At 36.5% G+C, this 21,377-nt stretch overlaps 1 protein-coding gene across 4 annotated transcripts in view; it reads left to right on the forward strand.

The window, feature by feature from the left end:
* The window catches only part of Rasal2 (RAS protein activator like 2), a 300,247-nt gene that overhangs the window by 139,343 nt on the left and 139,527 nt on the right, over window positions 1–21,377 (forward strand). For all 4 annotated transcript variants that reach the window (XM_036202086.1, XM_036202087.1, XM_036202088.1 and 1 more), the window contains exon 3: window positions 3,002–3,125. In XM_036202086.1, the coding sequence (XP_036057979.1) occupies window positions 3,002–3,125 (124 nt within the window). The remainder of the gene's footprint in view (window positions 1–3,001; window positions 3,126–21,377) is intronic.

Genomic DNA, 21,377 nt, shown 5'->3' on the forward strand with positions numbered 1-21,377 from the left:
GTACTCAGATGATAGTTTACAGCTGCCTCTAACTCCAGCTCGAGGGGTATGGTAATGCCCTCTCCCAGCTTGTGTGAGCATGCAAATAACACACGAATGCATAGCACACACATTATGTAAATACATAAATAATAAATTTTAAGAAGAAATTTAAATCTCATGTTGTTCTCTTTTCTTTGAATCAAGAGTAAAACTACCTAACTTCTCAGAAGAAATACTTTGAATAAAATGTATGATAATAGTTTAAGCATTAGAAATGCAGCATTTCTGTTAAGACTTGGAGAAAATAATTGACAATAAATTTTAGGCCCAAAAAGGTAGACTGCTTTTTTTCCACCATCATTATAGTGGAAACCAAGCATATAGTAAAAAAGTATGTACCCCTTTCTCACAGATAAGGTCTTTATAAATTTCCACAGGGCAGAAATTATCTTCCCCTGAAACACTATAAGCAATTGATGTTTCTGTAAAGCTTAAATGTTTATTTAGGTAATAGACAGTTGAAAACCATTACAAATAGTTATGTTCATTTGCTCAATGATTCCAATTTTTCTTTTCTAAATTTACTCCCTTTGTTTCTACTTTAGGAGCAAGTAAAAGTTACTTTTGCCTTTTAAAGTAAAAGTCACTTAACCTTTCAGTGCTACTCTTTAATTATTTAAGTAGAAACAATATAGTTTACTTTTGAAGGGATTGATGACTTAGGTTACTGTTCATGGAGTTTTTATTACTTAGTATTTTAGGAAGAGTTTTGTCTTTATTGATTGTGTGACCTCTGTTTTTATAATGTATCGCTCTTGATTCTGCCCTTTGATTGCTTACTGTACAAAGAATAATAAGCAAAGTCAATGAAATGAAAAGAGAATTATACTTAGTCCTACAAGGAGTATATAAACTTTCAGTACTAAGGAAGTGCTTGGATATTCTTTAGATGCTTTATAACAGACAGAAATCGACTATGTTCTTGACCCCAGTTACCAGGAGTTAGATTATTGGGCATTGCAGAAGTCATATGCAAGTCTACCTGCTTCAGCTTTGCTGAATCATTTGATGTGAGTCCTTGGAAGACAGAGTGTCAGAAAATAATTATAATGCCTCTTCATAATACAGGATTATCCATTTCCCCACTAATGATTAGTGTTGTCTACTATTAAAGATATTTTCTCCTATCCAAAATTGCTACAATACCATTCTGCAGGCATTACTGTGTTACTTTTCTCTTTTAGATCTACAGCACACTCTGGAACTAGTTTTATATGTGGTAAGGAATAAATTAAGTTCCACACCCGACCTGTCATAAAGATTATCTGATTGACTCAGCACCAGTGACTGAAAAGACCCCTAAAAGCTCTTCTGAACCCCTTTGTTACAATATAGATCCTCTGTCTTTCCTTAGTAAGCATTAAGTGTTAGTCATTATTAACAGAGATTTCTTAAAAACAATTCAAGAAGCATAAGAAAATTTATAACTGATTAATTACTGACTTACTTAAACAAATTAATGTAGTTTGTGATGAAAATTAGAAAATGTCATTTGTAAAAAAAATCTTTGCCCATTACTCCCAAATTCAGCATTACAATAGTCTATAGATTTGTTTTCTTCAGTTTCACTTATCATGACCAAACATAATTTAGAAATACTTTATAAAAAATACTAGGGATTTTTGTTGTGTTCTTTAAATATTATTATTCTGATGGTACTTATCTTTAAATATCCTTTATTTTACTTCAGAATAACCAAAGCATAGGAGTAGATGCTGGTAGTCTTCTGATGCCAAGGAGAAGCTGTGAAGTGCTTCCATTTCATTTAATGAAAAGATAAAAATATGATGAAGCTTATTGAAACATGGGGTACCAATGGAAAAAAAAGACAATTCAGTAACTTTATGTTGTTCTGCTTTATTAGTTATTATTAATCTCTTACTGTATGTAACTTACAACATAAAATTTATCATAGATTTGTGTAGGGGAAAACAGTATATACAGGGTTTTATAGTAGCTATACTTCCAGGCATCAGTTGATTCACTGGGGCTTTGGACTTCATTCTCATAGGTATGGGGAAAATACTGTGCCCCACCCCTGAAGATGCCATCCATTATTCTACAATATAACACTGCTGAAGAGAGTTTTAAAAATTCATAGTTGTCATTCACTTATACAAATAACTATTCAGTATGATTTTGAAACTAATATTTTTACTATTATAGAAAGTCACCCCTTTGAGATAAAATATGCTGTTTTATCTTTGTACCTGTTTGCATTGGAAATAGATTTTATTAACTAAATTTAAGTATTTGATTTTAATACTGAATAAAAGTTCATTGATTTTATTTAAAATCTTTAACAAAACCCTCTTTTCAGAGAATATTGAAGTGGTTTTTTTGTTTGTTTGTTTTTTGGTTTTTTTGTGGGTTTTTTTTTTTTTTTTTGTTGTTGTTGTTGTTGTTTTAGAGACAGGGTTTCTCTGTAGCTTTGCGCATTTCCTGGATCTCACTCTGTAGACCAGGCTGGCCTCGAACTCAAAAAGATCTGCCTGCCTCTGCCTCCCAAGTGCTGGGATTAAAGGTGTGCGCCACTACCGCCCGGCCTGAAGCTTAATTTTTATGGTCAGCTTTTATTTCAACATTTGCCTTTTTGAATATTGGATAAAACTAAAGTTTGTAAACCAGTTTGTGATACACAGTAGGCTCTTACTTGTGTGGGTGTCTTGTTTTCTGAGCTTCCAGAGCAGGTTCACACCTAGACAGGAGTTGTATAGTCTCCAGCTGATTTACATACTGGCCTTGCCTGATCCTTCAGTCTTCTTTCTAAAGAGCAGCTTCCTGTAAAAGGGTTGGTAATCTTAGCATTTCTTATACTTCATTTCTACATTCCTCCTGCTTTCAAATCTCATTCCACACTACTGTTAATTAAATATTCATTAATTTAAAACATTATTCAGTCAGATAGTACTTAGACAAGTTCATTATTTTGTTTTCTCTCTTTCTCTTGGCTAAATAGATACCCGTGGAAGGACAGGAGCAACAGACAGATTCCACCAAAGGGCGGTGCCTGAGGAGAACTGTCAGTGTCCCTTCCGAGGGTCAGTTTCCTGAGTACCCACCAGAGGGCACCGCTAAACTAGGTAAGCTAATGAAAGGAAACAAAATCCCTACATTTTATTGGATGATTTGTGGATTTGTCACTGCTACAGTAAAACAAAGCTAAACCTGTTTCTTGCTAAACCTGTATGTTCAAGTTCAAGCCTGTTGTTCCAGAATTAAAGTTCATCGGAGTTATAACCAAGCAGCCTCAGTTATTGTATGTAATGGAATTTATCTGTGCGCTACTCAGTAAGATTGCTCTTTGGTCTAGGCAAGTTGGATGGCATATTTCTGCACTATTGCTGATCTCTGGGTTTTCAGAACATTTGTAGTATTGTTTAAGTCACTGTGTGAGAGAACTTGGTAATGAGTGGCTTAGACAACTTTTTTATAGCTGCTGGTGATTTCGTGGATGTCAGAGAAGGCTAATTTAACTTTGTATGTTCTATATAAATTATATTCAGACCAGTGGTTCAAGTAGATGACCGAAGGAGAATGTTAACTCCTTTCATTTCAAATCAGGGATGCTTAGTGATGATCCCACTGTCCCCCAAGTCAGAAACTCCCCAAACACATTTTAATTGTTATATCCCAAAAGAATTGTTCAATAGCAAAGCAGCTAGCCCTTCCACCACTTTATCTCCTACATATCATTAGTTGTTTTGTTTTGCAATATTTAAATAATTAAACTGGCACAATAACTTAAAGGAGTACACAACTTAAAATAATTAAGAAATCTGAAAAATGGGACCTGTTTTGGGATTTTTACATTGTACTATCATGTATTTAATGAACCATAAATTTTTTACTCATGGATACATGAGTAAGCAAATAAAATAAAATCATTTATTGTTTCTGTGATGGTGGTCAATGTCCATAATTCTGTGATTTGGGTTTGTTTTCTAAAATAAGGTTTTTGCTTTGTTGTCTAAATGTAGGTCAGAATTTAAATACTTTATTTCTCTTACTGCCTTATAAAATTTTCTGCCTTAAAAAAATAGGCTAGCAAATATTCTTTCCAAATTTACTATTTGGAGAAGCCATAGTCCAGTATCTGGTTTACTTTGAACCACTTTAGTATGTGTTGAAGCCAGTGTAGGCCCATATAATATTGAGAACTTACTGGAGTGTAGATATTTTATAGCTTGTTTTATTTCATATGCACTGATATTTCATATATATAAACTGGCTAAGAGCCACCATCTTTCATTTCCATTTTTTCATTGTTTCTGCTGTAGTGAAGTGTTTAGGTTGTGAGGAAGTGCAGTCATAGTCTGAAGAATCACTACAGAGTTCTAGAAGAGACAATTAATGACTATATAGTAAATAGTTAAATATCTGTTGTGTTCCAGGTACTGCTCCTAAAGACAAAATAAGATGGCGGCAGGTAGCAAAGGTGTCTGGTCTCGAGCCATTCTCTGGTTTTTGTTCTGGACAGGTCTGGCAATTGTCCTGACTAATGAGACTTAGGGATCATTTTCAGAGTTGTTTTCCTAAAATTAGCACTGAAATTTACCCTCATTAATATGAGAGGACAAAGCTTATCTTTGGGGATATTCTTCTCTTTCACATCAGTTGAATCTTGAATTAGTTAGCCTGTTTTATTTTTATTTCCTGGTGAATTTTCTTTAGGCAAGATTATCTTTTGTTGAACGTTCCATTGAACACTTGTGTTTGTCACATTTGATGCCAGTCTCAAGAATAAAAGAGTGTAGTAGGGTTGTAGGGTTTTTGGTGTGTGTGTGTGTGTGTGTGTGTGTGTGTGTGTGTGTGTGTGTGTGTGTGTTTGTTGATTTTGTTTGTTGGTTTGTTTTACTTAACAAGATAGGACAAATACATGTAGAAACAAAAGCATAAGTATTTAAAGATTAATTATTTCTACTGGTATTTCTGTATGCCTGAAAGTAGAAATTGAAAAAAAATTAACATGCATAGTACAACATCACAAGACAATCTAGGAAAAAGAAATCTAATGTGGTGTGCAAAACTTCTACATGGAAAATTATAAAGAGGATTTAAATAAATGAAAGTCTGGGAGGTAGAATTGTAATGAGTGTTTGAGAGCTTGCCTAGCATACATGAAAGACTGGATTCAATCCTTAGCACTAGGCAGGAGGGGTGTGTGTGTGTGTGTGTGTGTGTGTGTGTGTGTGTAACATTTTTGTATAGAAAACAGTATTCAGTTCTCAGGATCAAAATTATAGAATGAGATTCCTTTTCTACTTTATCATATAGTCTTAATTTCACATAGAAATGACGTAGACCAAGAATAGCCAGGATATCTGGGAGTGGTGGTGCATCCCTTTAATCCCAACACTATGGAAGCAGAAGCAGATGAATCTCGGTGAGTTCAAGTCCAGGCTGGTCTATATAGCGAGTTTCAGGCCAGCCAGGGCCTCATAAGAGCCACAGTCTCAAAACAAACAAAATGAAAACAAAAATAAGGCAGAGTAGAAGAAAACAAAACAAGAATACTTACCCTCTCAGTATCAAGATCTGTTTGAACAGAATTCAGAATCTTGAAATGGTTGTACTTTTATGTAGGACATATATTGTTACAAAGAGGGCCTGGTCGAGCAGTGAGGGGGTAGTCTTTTCAGCCATTGGTGTCAGATCAATCAGATAATACTTATGAGTAGCAAGGATGTGGGCTTCACTTCTTTCCTAAGTCATGCACAGAACCAGTTCCAGATGTGTTGTAAGTCTAAAACAGAGAAGTAACAGAGTAGGTTTGTAGAATTCTTTAACAGAAGACAAACAACATTAACCATTAGGGAAATAACTGATTTAATTCGTAAAGATTAGAAACTGTCTATCAAAATACCATTAAAAAAGTAAAAAGGCAAATTATGGAGCAGGACAGTATGTTTATAAGGTCTGTGACAGGAAAGCGTTGACCTAGTATGTGTACAGGTACCTAGTGGAATATGAGCAAGAGACTTGGCATGGTATTTTACTGAAGAATTCACTGAACATACACCCAATGGTGCCTGCTGTCTCATCCATTTAGATGAACTTTCAAGTAGCAAAACTAATCTGTGGTGTTAGAAGTCAGGGTAGTGGTTAGTTTCAGGGAAGAGGCAGGAATTAGCAAGCAGGAAGAATAAGACAAGCTTCTGGAGTGCTTTCAATGTCCTTTTGTTGATTGAGGCAGTAGTCATACTGCTTGTGTCCACTTTGGGATAATTTTTATTAAGCTGAGCATCATTGAGCACTTTACTGCTTGAATGTTACATTTACCAAATTGGGGGATGATGCAAAGATCTTGTTGTTAAATAAATGGACTAAATAAATTGAGCAGGGAGGATGGTTAGGAACTACTATTAACTTTATTATAGGCTACTGAAGGGAAGATTAAGATAAGGACTAAAAATCAAACCATCCTGGGATTTAGTGACATTTAGGTTCTTAGTGAATTTAGTAGCAGTTCAGTGGTGTATAGTAGCAGAAGCCGTAGTGAAATGGCTTAAAAAGATAGTATATTCAGAGAGGAAATTGAACAGCAAGTGGGGACAACTCACTTTATATATTACCTGTCAAAGAGATGGCAGGTTGATAGAGATACTCCATAAATATTGAGTGACTGAATGAGTAAGGAGAACTAATGAAGAATAAAAATGAGGAAAGATAAAGGATAGGGTATGCCTATTAATCAGTCACAGTAACAGTATTAGTATAGTGATGCTAATGATCACTGTGCCCTTTTGTCTTTCTTTTTTTTTCTTTTTCCTTTTTAAAATTTAATTAATTAATTAATTTTTCTGTTATCAACTTGATACAGTATAAATTCTTATCCTAATAGTGAAATGTTTCATTGAGGCTTGCCCAGTAATTGAGTAAAACCAAAACTTTAATTATAAGCCACAGTCATCTTAGGGTCCCCCTGCTATATAGCCTCCCTGGTTCTGTGGGTTACAGTCTGGTTGTTCTTTGCTTTATGTCTAGATTCCACTTATGAGACAGTTCATACCATGTTTGTCCTTCTGGGTTTGGGTTACCTCACACAGGATGATCTTTTCTAGTTCCATCCATTTGCCTGCAAATTTCATGCTATCATTGTTTTTCTCTGCTGAGTAGTACTCCATTGTGTATATGAACCACATTTTCTTAATCCATTCTTCAGTTGACGGACATCTAGGTTGTTCCCAGGTTCTGGCTATTACAAATAGTGCTTCTATGAACATATTTGAGCATGTATCGTTGTGGTATGATTGAGCATTCCTTGGGTATATGCCCAAGAGTGGTATGGCTGGGTCTTTAGGTAGATCAATTCCCAATTTTCTGAGAAACCGCCATACTGATTTCCACAGTGGTTGTACAAATTTGCACTCCCACCAACAGTGGAGGAGTGATCCCTTTGCTCCGCATCCTCTCCAACATAGACTGTCATTAGTGTTTTTGATCATAGCCATTCTGATGTATCTCAGAATCATTTTGGTTTGCATTTCTCTGATGATTAAGGATGTTGAGCATTTCTTTAAATTTCTTTCAGCCATTTGTGATTCTTCTGTTAAGAATTCTCTGTTTAGCTCTTTAGCCCATTTTTTAATTGGATTGCTCAGTATTTTGATGTCTAGTTTCTTGAGTACTTTATATACTTTGGAGATCAGTCCTCTGTCAGATGTGGGGTTGGTGGAGGTCTTTTCCCATTCTGTAGGCTATCGTTTGGTCTTATTGACTGTGTTCTTTGCTCTGCAAAAGCTTCTCAGTTTCAGGAGGTCCCATTTATTAATTGTTGTGTTCAGTGTCTGTGCTGCTGGTGTTATATTTAGGAAGTGATCTCCGGTGCCAATTCATTCAAGAGTTCTTTCTACTTTTCTTCTATTAAGTTTAGTGTAACTGGATTTATATTGAGGTCTTTGATCCGCTTGGACTTGAGTTTTGTGCATGGTGACTATGGTGATATTTTATTTGTACTGAAATGTGATTTTATTTGTATGTTAATAATAAATAAAGTTGCCTGGGGATCAGAGCTAATAGCAAGCCAGAGCAGAAGCTGGGCTGTGGTAGCACACACCTTTAATCCCAGGACTCAGGAGGCAGAGCCAGGCAGATCTCTGTGAGTTCAAGGCCAGCCTGGTCTCCAAAGTGAGTTCCAGGAAAGGCGCAAAGCTACACAGAGAAACCCTGTCTTGAAAAAAAAAATGTAGATGAACAGTCTTATTAAATAAGAAACACAGAGCCAAATGTAGAGTTAATAGCCCAAGAGGTAAAAGCAGTAGCTAAGAGCTAAAAACCCTTTCTTACCCTTCACTGTCGCTGCCATCCTTCCTCTCTGCAAGAGGCCTACTTCCTGTGTGTCTGTCCTTTTATTGACTTTCTGTTCTGCCTTTTCATTGGTTGTAAACCCAACCACATGACCTCCTCGTCACTGCCTGTCTGTACAGACCTCCAGATCTTCTATGGTTGGTATTGAGATTAAAGGCGTATGTCTCCATGCTGGCTGTATCCTTGAACACACAGAGATCCGCCTAGCTCTGCCTCCCAAGTGCTGGGATTAAAGTAGTGCACCACCACAACCTGCTTCTGCTATGGCTTGCTATTAGCTCTGACCCCCAGGCAACTCTATTTATTAACATACAAATAAAATCACATTTCAGTACAAATAAAATATCACCATAGGTGACAGATATGGATCTATTTGTAATCTTTTACATACTGACATCCAGTTATGCTAGCACTATTTGTTGAAGATACTTTATTTTTTCCATTGTACAGTTTTGGTTTCTTTTTCAAAAATCAGGTGTTCATATATGCGTGGATTGATGTCAGGGTCTTCAATTTGATTCCATTGATCCATATGTCAGTTTTTATACCAGTACTAAGCTCTTTTTATTACTATAGCTCTATAGTAGAGCTTGAGCTCAGGGAAGGTGATGCCTCCAGAGGTTGTTTTATTATTCAGGATTCTTTTAGCTATCCTGGATCTTTTGGTTTTCCATATGAAGTTGAGTATTTTTGTTTCCAAGTCTGTGAAGAATTGTGTTGGGATTTTGATGGGGATTGCATTGAATCTGTAGATGGCTTTTGGTAAGATTGCCATTTCTATATGTTAATCCTACCTATCCATGAGCATGGAAGATCTTTCCATTTTCTGATATCTTCTTCAATTTCTTTCTTTAGAGATTTAAAGTTCTTATCAAAAAAGTCCTTCACTTGTTTAGTTAGTGTTATCCCAAGGTATTTTATATTATTTGTGGCTATTGTAAAGGGTGATGTTTCTCTGACTTCTTTCTCAGCCCTTTTATCATTTGTGTATAAGAAGGCTACTGATTTTTTTGAGTTGATCTTGTATCCTGCCACCTTACTGAAGGAGTTTATCAGCTGTAAGAGTTCCCTGGTAGAATTTTTGGCATCACTTATGTATACTATTATATCATCTGCAAATAGTGAAAGTTTGACTTCTTCCTTTCCAATTTGTATCCCTTTGATCTCCTTGTGTTGTCTTACTACTCTAGTTAGAACTTCAAGTACTATATTGAATAAATATGAGGAGAGTGGACAGCCTTGTCTTGTTCCTGATTTTAGTGGAATCGCTTTGAGTTTCTCCATTTAATTTGATGGTGGCTGCCCTTTTGTCTTTCTTAAAGCAGTTCATGAACTGGTCCCCTGATTTCTGCCCCTCAATTTTTTTCTTTTATTCATTTAATTGAAAGAATTTTTTTTCCATTTTACATACCATCCCCAGTTCCCCCTTCTCCTCTCCCCAAACTACCCCTATTCTACCCCTTCATCTACTCCTCAGAGAGGGTAAGGTCTCCCTTGGGTTAGTCAACAAAGTCTGGCATACCAAGTTGAGGCAGGGCCTAGCTCCTTCCACCTGCATCAAGGTGGTCCTCAATTTGATAGATATAATACTGTTAGAGCCACCATGAGTACTCATAGTAGGATTAACATTATTTTTAAATAATGCTATTTCAAGTTGTTTCCTTTGTGTATTTTGTTACAATTTAATAGTAACCCAAAATTCCATTGATCTCCAGAGTTGGGAGAGAAAGTCTATTAGGTAAATATAAATTTCAAAAATCTTATTTTCTCCAATATCCCTGAAGGGTAAATTTTCACTGTTTTTCCAATAAGGGCATTCTACTGAGAGTCCCCCAATCAACTACTAAATGAAATTAACAGTATAAGTAAGATGAAGGAGGAAAGGTTTGCACTTCAAAATTCTGTTGCTTGTTTGGAATACTGTTTTTATTTGTTGTTTAATGATTTCAGTAATACTACTAGATAGTTAAGTACTAGAAGCCATGGTAGGTTCTAGGGGTTAGCACTGAAAATCTTTTTAAAAACTCATTTTGTGAGCTTGCTTTCTACTAAGGAGTCATAGACAACAAGCCCCCAGGAAGTTTTATATCATCAGATATCGACAAGAACAAAGCTGAGAGGACTAGGGAAGCCAGAGTACCTGGAACAATCATTTTAGCCTGCTTAATGAGAAAGACCTCCACGGTGTTTGTAATAATCTAATAGTATGGCTGCCACACTTAGAGAAACTTAGTAGTGGGGGTCCAATAAGGAGAGCCCGTGAGACTAGAGGGGAATGAACAACAAGGAGATGAGTAGGGATTGGCACCATGCTCCTGAACAGCCAGATCACGAGGTTCATAGGCCCTCATGAAGGCTTTGAGTCTTTTTATAAGGCATTAATAACAAAAGTACAAGAATGGAAATTCAAGACAAGTTAGGATACTGTTACCGTCACCTAGACAAGAAAGACAGAAACTTGAGTAAGGTGTTACTTTTACTTGCCCTTATTCTCATGATCTTACACTCAGAAGATTTCATCATGGATTTTGTTTCATCAGAGTCTGTTCTTTTAGAAATGCCATGTTTTACAAAGCACTCATTTCAAGATTTAGAGAATTTAGAAAAACTACTCTTCCCCATAACGATTAGTTTATTAGTCAAAAGATTATATTTGGGGCCAGAGAGATGACTGAATGGTTAAGAGCACTGATTACTCAACCAGTGGACCCATGTTTGATTCCCAGCACCTACAAGACAGACCACAACTCTCTATAACTCCATTTAGGAGAGATTTGATGCTCTCTTCTAGCCTTCGTATACACCAGACATTCACATGGTATACAGGCATATATTCAGGCAAAACATACAAATATATAAACATATAAAATAATAAAAAGGTACTTTTTAACTTAAAAGATCATGTTCAAACTGTTCAGAGTTTTCAGAAAGGAAATGGCTTCTTCAGATAACAGTGTTCCTTGTCTACAAACAGTAATAGGAGGTGATAAGAGCTGGATTTTAGTAAAAAGTCATTTTTGGTGTAACTGTAACCTGTGAACTCAACATTTTAAAAGAAAGGTAGAAGCTTAACAATGGAAATTTTTATAAGCTGTCCTTTTCTTGATACTGCCATATAGTACTTCCCGGTATTTATCATACATAGATCAAGTTATACACAAGCAATATGAAATTTGTGTTATGTACACTTACTCCCTAAAGCTTGTCAGTTGTGGTAGAACACTGACATTCTCCAAGCCACCATCATAGCAGCTACGTTTACCAACTGCCCTATCAGGTGTGCCAGTTGACAGGAAGAGGCCTTTCTCATCTGCTCTCTTACCTCCATCTTGGCGCTGTAGATTGTTCCTTTCTAGGAAGGTGACTATGGGCACCTTTCATTAAATGGTTACAGTTTGCAGTTCTTTCATAGCTTTCCAGCAGATGGCAGTCTCAGATAAAGGACTGTTTCCTAGTCCTTTGTATAGACAGACTGACATCAGGGTTGTTCTCAGTTTGCACATTCAGACTACAGGGATTGGTGTCTAAAAACAAGACAGTAGAGACCTCTAAGATGTGACCCAGGCTAGGGCTTCTCTTAATCATCCCCAAAGCACTGTTAATATATTAAAATTTTAGTGTATGGTAATTGGTAGTATTAGTACCTATTAGCACAATATTAACCAAACACAATTGTGATTGGAAGGTCAGATAGGAAGGGAGAATGAGTGGATAAACAATTAGGAGTAGCTTTTAAATTCATCATGAATTTCTAGGGATAGAAATAGCACATTAAACTTAAGCTTCTAATTGTACTCCTTCCACAAACCCCAATAAAGCTATAGTAAAGGATTTCACTTTAAAGACCTGCTCCTTCAAGCATATGAAAAACAGAGGCAAAAGTTCTCTCTCTCTCTCTCTCTCTCTCTCTCTCTCTCTCTCTCTCTGTGTGTGTGTGTGTGTGTGTGTGTGTGTGTGTGTGTGTGTGGTCTCTCACTCAAAGCTAATAGTAGTTAGATTATGGTAAAAGCACTTAGAAAGCGCCATTAATTCCTGGGTCTTGTTCTCTTTCCCATTTTATTGCACTTCCTACTTATACCCCTAGTTATATTTTCAGGGATGAAAAACAAATCCAAAAACCTCCAATTATCTGGATTTGAGATACCAAGAGGAATTAAAAGCAAGGTACTTTCCCAAATACTGGGTAAATAAACCAATATTTGCAAACTGGAGGATGAGACTTCTCCCTCCTACTTTCCTTGCTGTCATTACTCCTCAAGGAAATATTCAGAAGAATATTCTCTTGGTATTGTACTAGCATAAGAGGAGAGACTTAATGGTGCAAACTTTCCCTAAAACTAGCAAGCATAAAATAAAGTGAAAAACAGATACTAAAGCTAGCAAACAAACAGAAAAACAAAAAAGGTAGGCATGGTGATTAGAAAGTCAACTGGACATTTAAAAATAAATTTTCTCTGTTCTCAGAAAGATACCCTATTATATGCGTGTAACAAGAACTGGATGCTACATAAAACACTGAGTTCTTGTATTTTTTAATTGATGCATAAAGTGTAAAAAGAGCATTATAAATGAAGATTGGATTTGTTTTGTTTGTTTTCAAGGTGGGGTTTCTCTGTGTAACATTCCTGACTGTCTTATAACTTGCTTTGTAGACCAGGCTGGCCTTGAACTCACTGAGATCTGCCTGCCTCTGCCTGCTAAGTGCATTGATTAAAGGTGTGCGCCTCCAATGCCCGGTGAGGATTGGATTTTAATACATATGTTCATTGCATAATATTTTGAGCAGGCTAAACATACTTGTGTCTTCAAAAATCTATCACTTTTTAATGATGAAAACTTTTAAAATTTTTATGAAAGCTAGAGTGAGCTACAGTTATTATCTATAGTCATCACACTGTGTAAAAGCACACCTGAACATCTTGCTCAACTCTACCTGTGACTTAGTACCCATTGACCAAACTACTCTTTTAGCTACCCAACCTTCTCTCCAGCCTACATAAACGCCAATCTCCTCTCAACTTCATTGAGATAACTCTTTTAGATTCTACATGTAAGTGAGACATTATGTATATTAGAAAATTAGACAGAAATAAAACCTGAATAGTGTTTAGCCATAAAAATATGAAACCCTATTAATTGAGTCAACATGGATGTGCCTATAGGACATTAGGTAAATACTTCAGATACAAAGGGATAAATACCCTCTGCACAGTCTCACTCATAATTAGACTCTTAAAAAACTAATTTCATAAAAACTATGAGTAGAATATTGGTTACCTTGGGGTTGGGGTGGGGTTGAAGCTTGGAAGGGTTATGAGGACAGTTGGTTAGAGGAGAAGAGTAAGTTACTAGGTTTTATAACACAGCAGGGTAAACAAAGTTATATAAAACACATTGTTTATCTCCAAATAGTCAAAAGAGGATTTTGAATATTTTCACCATAAAGAAATAATAAAACATTAGGGTGATGGGTATTCTGAGTATCCTGAGGTAATCACTATTTGGTATGTATGTTAGGATCCTGCCCTCACTCCAGCACATGCTCAGCTTGGGTTCTTGCGTCTTACATCATCAGTGGGCTAAAAAGCTGGATGTGGATCCCCACTCTCTCTCTGTTTTCCTGTCTGCTCCCTCCCCCATCTTTCTCTCTCACCAGGCCTGCTCCCCTTCTCCCCACCCACTTTCCCTCCTAATAAAGCTCTAAAAACTAACACTGAGTTCTGCTGTGGCCCGTGACTTTTCCGCCAGTAACCAGCGCCACCAACCAGCGCCATTTTTACTATCAGTGTATGTAAACATAATTGTGTATTTCATAAGTATACACAAATGTGTCAACCAAGAGTAAAATATTTAAACTAGGAATTGTAGCTCAGTTGATAGATTGCTTGTCTAGCATGCAGAAAGCACCGAGTTCAGTCTCTAGCGTCACATAAAACTAGGTTTGGAACACATGCCTGTCGTCCCAACACTAGGAGGTGGGAAAAGGAGGATCAGCAGTTCTCGGTCAGTGTTGACTACATTACATTATGTCTTTTTTTAAAAAGCAAATAAAAATATAAAAGTTTTGCTATACACGATGTTAATTCCTGTAACTCTAGCACTGAAGAAACTCAGAATGATCACTATGTGTTCATGGCCAACAGGCTATGCATCAATATCCTGTCATTAATTTTTTTTAGAGATAGGAGTGGTAGTGCCAGTAGAGGATAATGACAAAGGTAAGATGTGAAGCCAGGAACTTTACCTTTGGGTTCTGTTCTCTCCACCACTTAGCTATGTTACACATAGGACTTACTGTGTGGCCCAAGTCTGGGTAATACGCATGGTTGTAATATTGTTTGTTCTTGCCGTAATTACTATGTAACCATACAGCATTGTGAATAAGGTGTGAATGTAGTAAGTGGAGTGGTATTGGAGAAGCAGAGAGTGAAATCTCCCTTTATAGAAGAAGGCTAAAAATGTCAAAAAGGGCAAATTTTAGATATTGATATTGCCATATATTTAATTCATGAGGCTAACTAGCAAAACATAGCAAAGAGGGATAAGTAGCTTCTTGAAGAAGAAAATTTGGGGACTGGAGAGTTGGCTCAGAGGTTAAAAGCACTGACTGCTCTTCCAGAGGTCCTGAGTTCAATTCCCAGCAACCACATGGTGGCTCACAACCACCTGTAATGAGATCTGGTGCCCTCTTCTGTGTACATAATAAATAAATAAATCTTTGTTTAAAAAAAAGAAAAAGAAGATTTGTTAGAGGGCTGGTGAGATTGCTCATCAGGTAAAGGTGCCTGCCAACATGCCTGACCACATTGATTCCTGAGACCTACTTGGGATAACAAAGAACTCACACATGTCATCCTTTAAACACACACACACACACACACACACACACACACACACACACACACACAAATATAATTAAAAAACATTTTTAAGTTGTTAAAAAAGGTAGGTCTGTAGATTATTGTTTTAGCAAGCTATGTAGAACCAGTGAGCTCTAAACTATATGCATATATTTACAAACAATGTAAGTTTCTATACTGCTCACAACAAAGAAGAATAAAATACCACATTAATCCATATATACAAATAAATGCAAATTAGAACAAGAATGAGCGGCTAATTTTACCCATGACAAACAGAGAACTACATTTGCTGGGAGGGTAGCAGGAGACAAGCATGACAGCCCATTAACACCAAATTACTTTTCAGAAGGTACACATGTGGCATATATAAACTCATGCAAGCTCATACATATACTCATGAAAATAATAAATAAATCTTTAAAGTGGAAATTTACATTTAAAACAGTTGTTTTGGTAGTCTAATATCACTCACTAGGCTCATGGCTATTAATACTTGGGGAAACTGCTAAAACGGCAGTTTTTCTAACTTTCTTATAAATTTTGATTACCCTACACTACAAGAAACATAATAAACATATTCCTCACTTAAGTAACAAAAAGTATTCTCAGGTCTTCTCAGGTCAGAAAAGCTTGCAGTAAGTCTATAGAAGTGTAGCTTTTGATGTTGGAATTTCTTGGTAGAAATGTGAACAATCAAAGTGATAGGTTAAACCACAGGCACAGCATTTATGAGTCACAGAAAACTTGCCCTGCAGCATTAGTCCAGCTAAGTTTTATCTAACAAATGGGCAGGAAGAAGAAAATATCTTTTACAGCATTCCTGAAGCATGAACAGAGGATATTTTTCTAATCTATTAGATTATAGTAATCTAATCTAAAGATGTCAAGAAGTGTTTAGCCTTATTCAGGAAGATCTAGTTTCTTTTCTTACAGTAGATAAATAAAACAAAGCTGTATAAATGAATGTCTCGAGAAAAGAAACAGCTAGGTTTTGTTTTTTGTTCTTTTGGATTTTGGTTTTTTCAAGACAGGGTTTCTCTGTGTAGCCCTGGCTGTTCTGGAACTCATTCTGTAGACCAGATTGGCCTTGAACTCAAGATCTGCCTGACTCTTCTGGGATTAAAGGCGTGTGCCACCATGGCCCTGCAAAACAGCTACTTTTAAAAACTTTTTTTTTAGGAGTGTGAATCCCACTGCCTGTTATCAATAAGCATGTCAAAAAAATTCCCTAAGACTTTAGCTCCCATTTCCCTCTTTTAAAAAATGCAGCATAAGAGCCAGGCGTAGTAGTGTGTGCCCTTTATTCTCAGCACTTTGGAAGCAGAGATGTGCAGGTCTCTGTGAATTCAAGGTCAGCCTGGTCTATATTGTAAGTTCCAGGACAACCAGAGCTATAGATACATAGATACATAGATACATAGATACATAGATACATAGATACATAGATACATAGATAGGCAGGCAGGCAGATAGATAGATAGATAGATAGATAGATAGATAGATAGATAGGCAGATAGACAGATAGACAAACAGATGAATGAATGAATAATTAAATTCATATGCTCAGCCTGCTTTACTTGCTTTGTCTTTTCTATCTAGTTCATTTCACCTATTTTCTTGTTTTCAAGCAATCATCTCTGTATGGAAAGCTTCTAAATGTCTATTTCTGGGTTCTACTTTTCCTTTTAATTCAGACCTGTGTTCCCAGTTGGTACATCTGTACCAGCATGGTCAAAACCAAAACTGTTATCTCTGTTCTGTGTAGCTTCCCTCTTCATTCTTTCCTGTCTCCATAGCTAGTTCTCATGTGATAGCTGTTTCTGTTAATATGACCACTGTGTTTGTTTCTACCTCGATTTCTTCCATTTCATACTTCTATGTAGCTCATTTGGCATTTCCTTAGAGGACTAATTGAATCTCATTACTTTCTTTCTTCAAACGCCTGTATTATATTTCCATCTTCTGTACTATAAAGTTAAGATAGGTCTTTGAGCCTAGACTTAGCTTTGTAATGTCGTCTTTCCTTCCTTGTGCAGCTACCTCAGGCTCTGTCCTGACTGGATTGCTTCAGGTTTCCCAGACAGCTGCAGACACAATGGTGTTTGCTCACATTGGTCATCAACCTGCAATATCTTCCTCTGCTCTTCCATCTTTACCTTCCTTTGTGCAAATGTGCTCTCTCCTAAGGTCTGAATTAGCTATTATCTCTTGGCAGTCTTTCCCTTCCTTCTGCCAATCAGCATTCTCCAGAATGTGGGTTTACCTATGCTAAACTGTGCTAATATTTGGATGTATGCCCTCCAGCATTTGTTGGTATGTATCTTAGTTACTAGATGGGAACCATGTAGATGACAGGCCTGTGATTTATGCACTCAGGTATCACCACAACAGCCATCAGGTTGTTCTGAGGTAGCTAGCTCAGGTTAAGCGGGTGACTGTTGCATGAAAGAAATGCACTAAACCCATTTTTTTACCTCTTAGAAAGTATTCTAGAGCCGGGTGGTGGTGGCACATGCCTTTAATCCCACACTCAGGAGGCAGAGTGTTCTGTGAATCTCTGTGAGTTCAAGGCCAGCCTGATCTACAGAGCAAGATCCAAGACAGGCATCAAAAACTACACAGTGAAACTCTGTCTCAAAAACAAAAACAAAAAAAAAACAAAACAAAAACCAAAAAAAAAAAAACATAAAAAAGAAAGAAAAGGAAAAGGAAAAAAGAAAGCATTCTATTTCTATATCTCATGAGATTGTCCTTTCCATTTTTATCTGCTTAGTTGGACAAATTCTTCTCTAAAGTACAGTAATAACTCAACAGTCTGTTGTGTGATAAAGGTAGAAAGACAGGGGTGGAGTTGTTTATAATGCAGTTTGAGGTTTATTGTAGAGACTTGACCTAGATCCATCAGGACTAAGGATCTTTCCTAAAAGGAAAAAGAAACTACATGATTTGGACAAGTTGAGCAAAACTATCTAAGTACCATTGCAGGTTGGCATTCACTTCCCCTTGAGTGCCTCCCCAGCCTACCCCCATAGTACAAAATTGCCTAAATTGTTCACCAAAGTGTATGTGTATACATGCAGCCATAGAGACCAGTAGAGACCAGAAGGGTGTATCAGTTCCCCACTAGTAACTGGAGTGAGCCACTCTACTGTAAGTACTGGGAACCAAACCTGGGATTCTCTGGAAAGGCAGCAAACGTTCTAACCAATGTGCTATTTCTCCAGTCTCAGAACTCTTGGCACTTTTAACTATTACTTCTAAGGTGCTATTAGTATGTGGAAGAGTATGGTAAGTAGGATTGACCTTAGGAACAAAGTACTAGGTTCAAACACCAGCTGTGCCATTTAGGATCTTGGACAAATACTGCTTGGTTTCACTGAATATTAACAAATTAAGAGGAATACTAAGAATACATGTCTTATGGGAAAGAGGAAAAGGAGAGAGGGAGAAGGAGAGAAAAAGAGCTATAAAAAGGTGAAAAAGGAAAATGAGAGCAACTTCTACCATTCGTGACACTTTTAACGTAATGGTCTTTTCCACAAAAAGGTGTATTTGCTGTAAATACCTTTTTAGATTGCTTCATTCTCGTACTCGCAAGCTGTTATCATCCGAGTCTCTGAAGTCTTCTTCCTTTGCCTCCATTTGTAGAACTGTTGTTTATACTAGGCAATACTTTTGATGTGTTGATTATAGAGTACAAGACATTTCAGCAAAAAATGTAAAAAACTCAAAATTTGTTAAAAGGAGATCTTCTTTACCCAAGACTAGTACTACTTGGTCTTTTGTTCCATCCGCAGAATACTAAAAATAAGACACCACATACTCTATATTATGATCATATATGCTTTGATAGGAAAATGATGGCATCATAAACCACCCAAGTAAGAGAACAAATGGAATGCTCTTGGGAATAACATTCAATCAGGAGCTTCCATAATCTTCGATACATATTCCAAGTGCAAAATTTAAGCTCAACACATCACTTAGCTTCCACTCTATTAACTTATACCACATTTAGTATTCTAAGCTTATCTGATCAAATGATTTTTGAGAACAGGCTTGAACAAGGTGTACACACACATACACACATACACACACGCACACATGCACGCACGCACAAACATTTTTTAAGTATCAGAGTTCTCTGTTGTTCTTCATCCCTGTAACATTTTCAGTGTTTGAATATCTTACAAAGTTCACAAGCCATTTTCTGTTTTGTGTTCTATAGTGGGGAAAATGTTTAGTCCTCTATTAAGAATATAGAAAAAGACTGTATATATGTTTTGGTTGCTATTGGTTGTCTCAGGAAAAACTGTGATGAAGAGTTCCACAGAAAGGGCATGTCTACAATTAGGAGTACTCAAGTACAGACTGACTTTAGTTAAATATTGAATATGATCTATTTTCAATAGTTTTGAATTAATATTTTTTTAATTTCATTTTACTTGTGTGAATATGATGTAAAACTAAAAGCCTATGTAATAAAATCCTTAGGAAATTTTGAATGTTTTGTGATAATCATCTGTCAAGAGCATAAAGCATAGTCCATTAATAATAAAACTATTAATTCAGGTCTAGAACTTCTCTGAGGGGAATAATATATTATCAATATAATTTTAGCCCACCTCTCTTGCCAATGAGAGGGAAGCCATTTTATTTCTTCCTTAATATGGAGATGAAAGAGGTGTCTTTAGTCTTTGTGTTCTCTGGGCAGCCTTCTAAGAACTGGCATAGTGTCTCTATGACTGTCTTCAGATTCCAGTGAATACTTCCCTAGGAGCCTATAAATCTCTTTTCTTCTGTGTTCTTTTTTTTTTTTTTCTCTCTCTCTCTGAGACAGGGTTTCTCTGTGTAGCTTGGGTACCTGTCCTGATCTTGCTCTGTAGACCAGGCTGGCCTCGAACTCACAGAGATCTGCCTGCCTCTGCCTCCCGAGTGCTGGGATTACAGGCGTGCACCATCTGTGTTCTTGTCTTTATCAATACCCTCTGAGATGAAGCTACTTTTCATTTATTTTTGTTTACTTTTTCTCAGCATGACATTTTAATACCAGTAGAGGAGTTAGAAAGATGGCTCAGCAGTTCGAGCACTGGCTGCTCTCCCAGAAGACCTGGGTTTAATTCCCAGCAGCTATAATTGTAGCTCACAACTATCTCTAAGTACAGTTCCAAGGAATCTGATGCCCCTTCCTGGCCTCGCTGGGCACCAGACAGGGAAGTGGTACACAGACATACTTGCATCAAAATACCTATACACATAAAATAAAATAAGATGACCACTAGAGTAAATATATTAGTTTTAAAACACAAGCCATATGCTAAGTTTGCTTTAACCAGGGGCATGTTTATGGTTTGGTAGTAACTACTGTTGAAGAATATGTACACATTATTCTCAAATACATTAAAACCCAAATACTTTATATTTTCTTGGAATTATTTCTATTCTCCACCAAAACAAATCTTCATTAGTAGTGGTTATTTTTTGTCTTATTCACCTATGATAAATCTAAACACAGTATTTTATTGCCAGAAGAAAAATATATTATCGTTTCCTGTGGACAGAAAATCTTGACTTATTTTGAAAACAGCAGTGGATCAGGCGTTGGTGTGATATTGGTGTTACTGAGCTCCACTTTGTTTCTTTATGGCTTCACTGTTTTGAAATTGATTATGAATCGATTATGTTACTCATCTCATAATCCCGTGCCCTTTTTTATACCACTGTTATTGCCTCTGTGGAGATAATGTCTAATTTATATATTTTATGTATCTTTTGATAACAATTTTATGATAGGTATAGAATTTAGAGGGAGGTTTTAGCCTCTTGAATATTATTTTCATATTTGCAAATATTTCTAATACTGGACATTATTATCATGATTTTGTTTCCCTCTTCAACAATGTTTTGCCAGAAAAAACAGCGGGGGGGGGGGGGGGAGGCGGGGGGAGGAACAAAACCTGACTGAATGTTGTATTACATACATGTAATCCTAGTACTTAGGAAGATTAGGAGTTCAAAGCCAGCCTCAGCTACATAGCAAGTTCAAGACAGCCTGGGCTACATGACATCCTGTCTTGAAAGGAAAAGAAAGAAAAAAGAGAGTAAAAATTTAAAATATATTATTTTAATAATAATTAAAATAATTTTAAAATGTTATTTTAA

Source organism: Onychomys torridus, chromosome 11 (genome assembly GCF_903995425.1).
Source record: "Onychomys torridus chromosome 11, mOncTor1.1, whole genome shotgun sequence".
Taxonomy (NCBI): domain Eukaryota; kingdom Metazoa; phylum Chordata; class Mammalia; order Rodentia; family Cricetidae; genus Onychomys; species Onychomys torridus.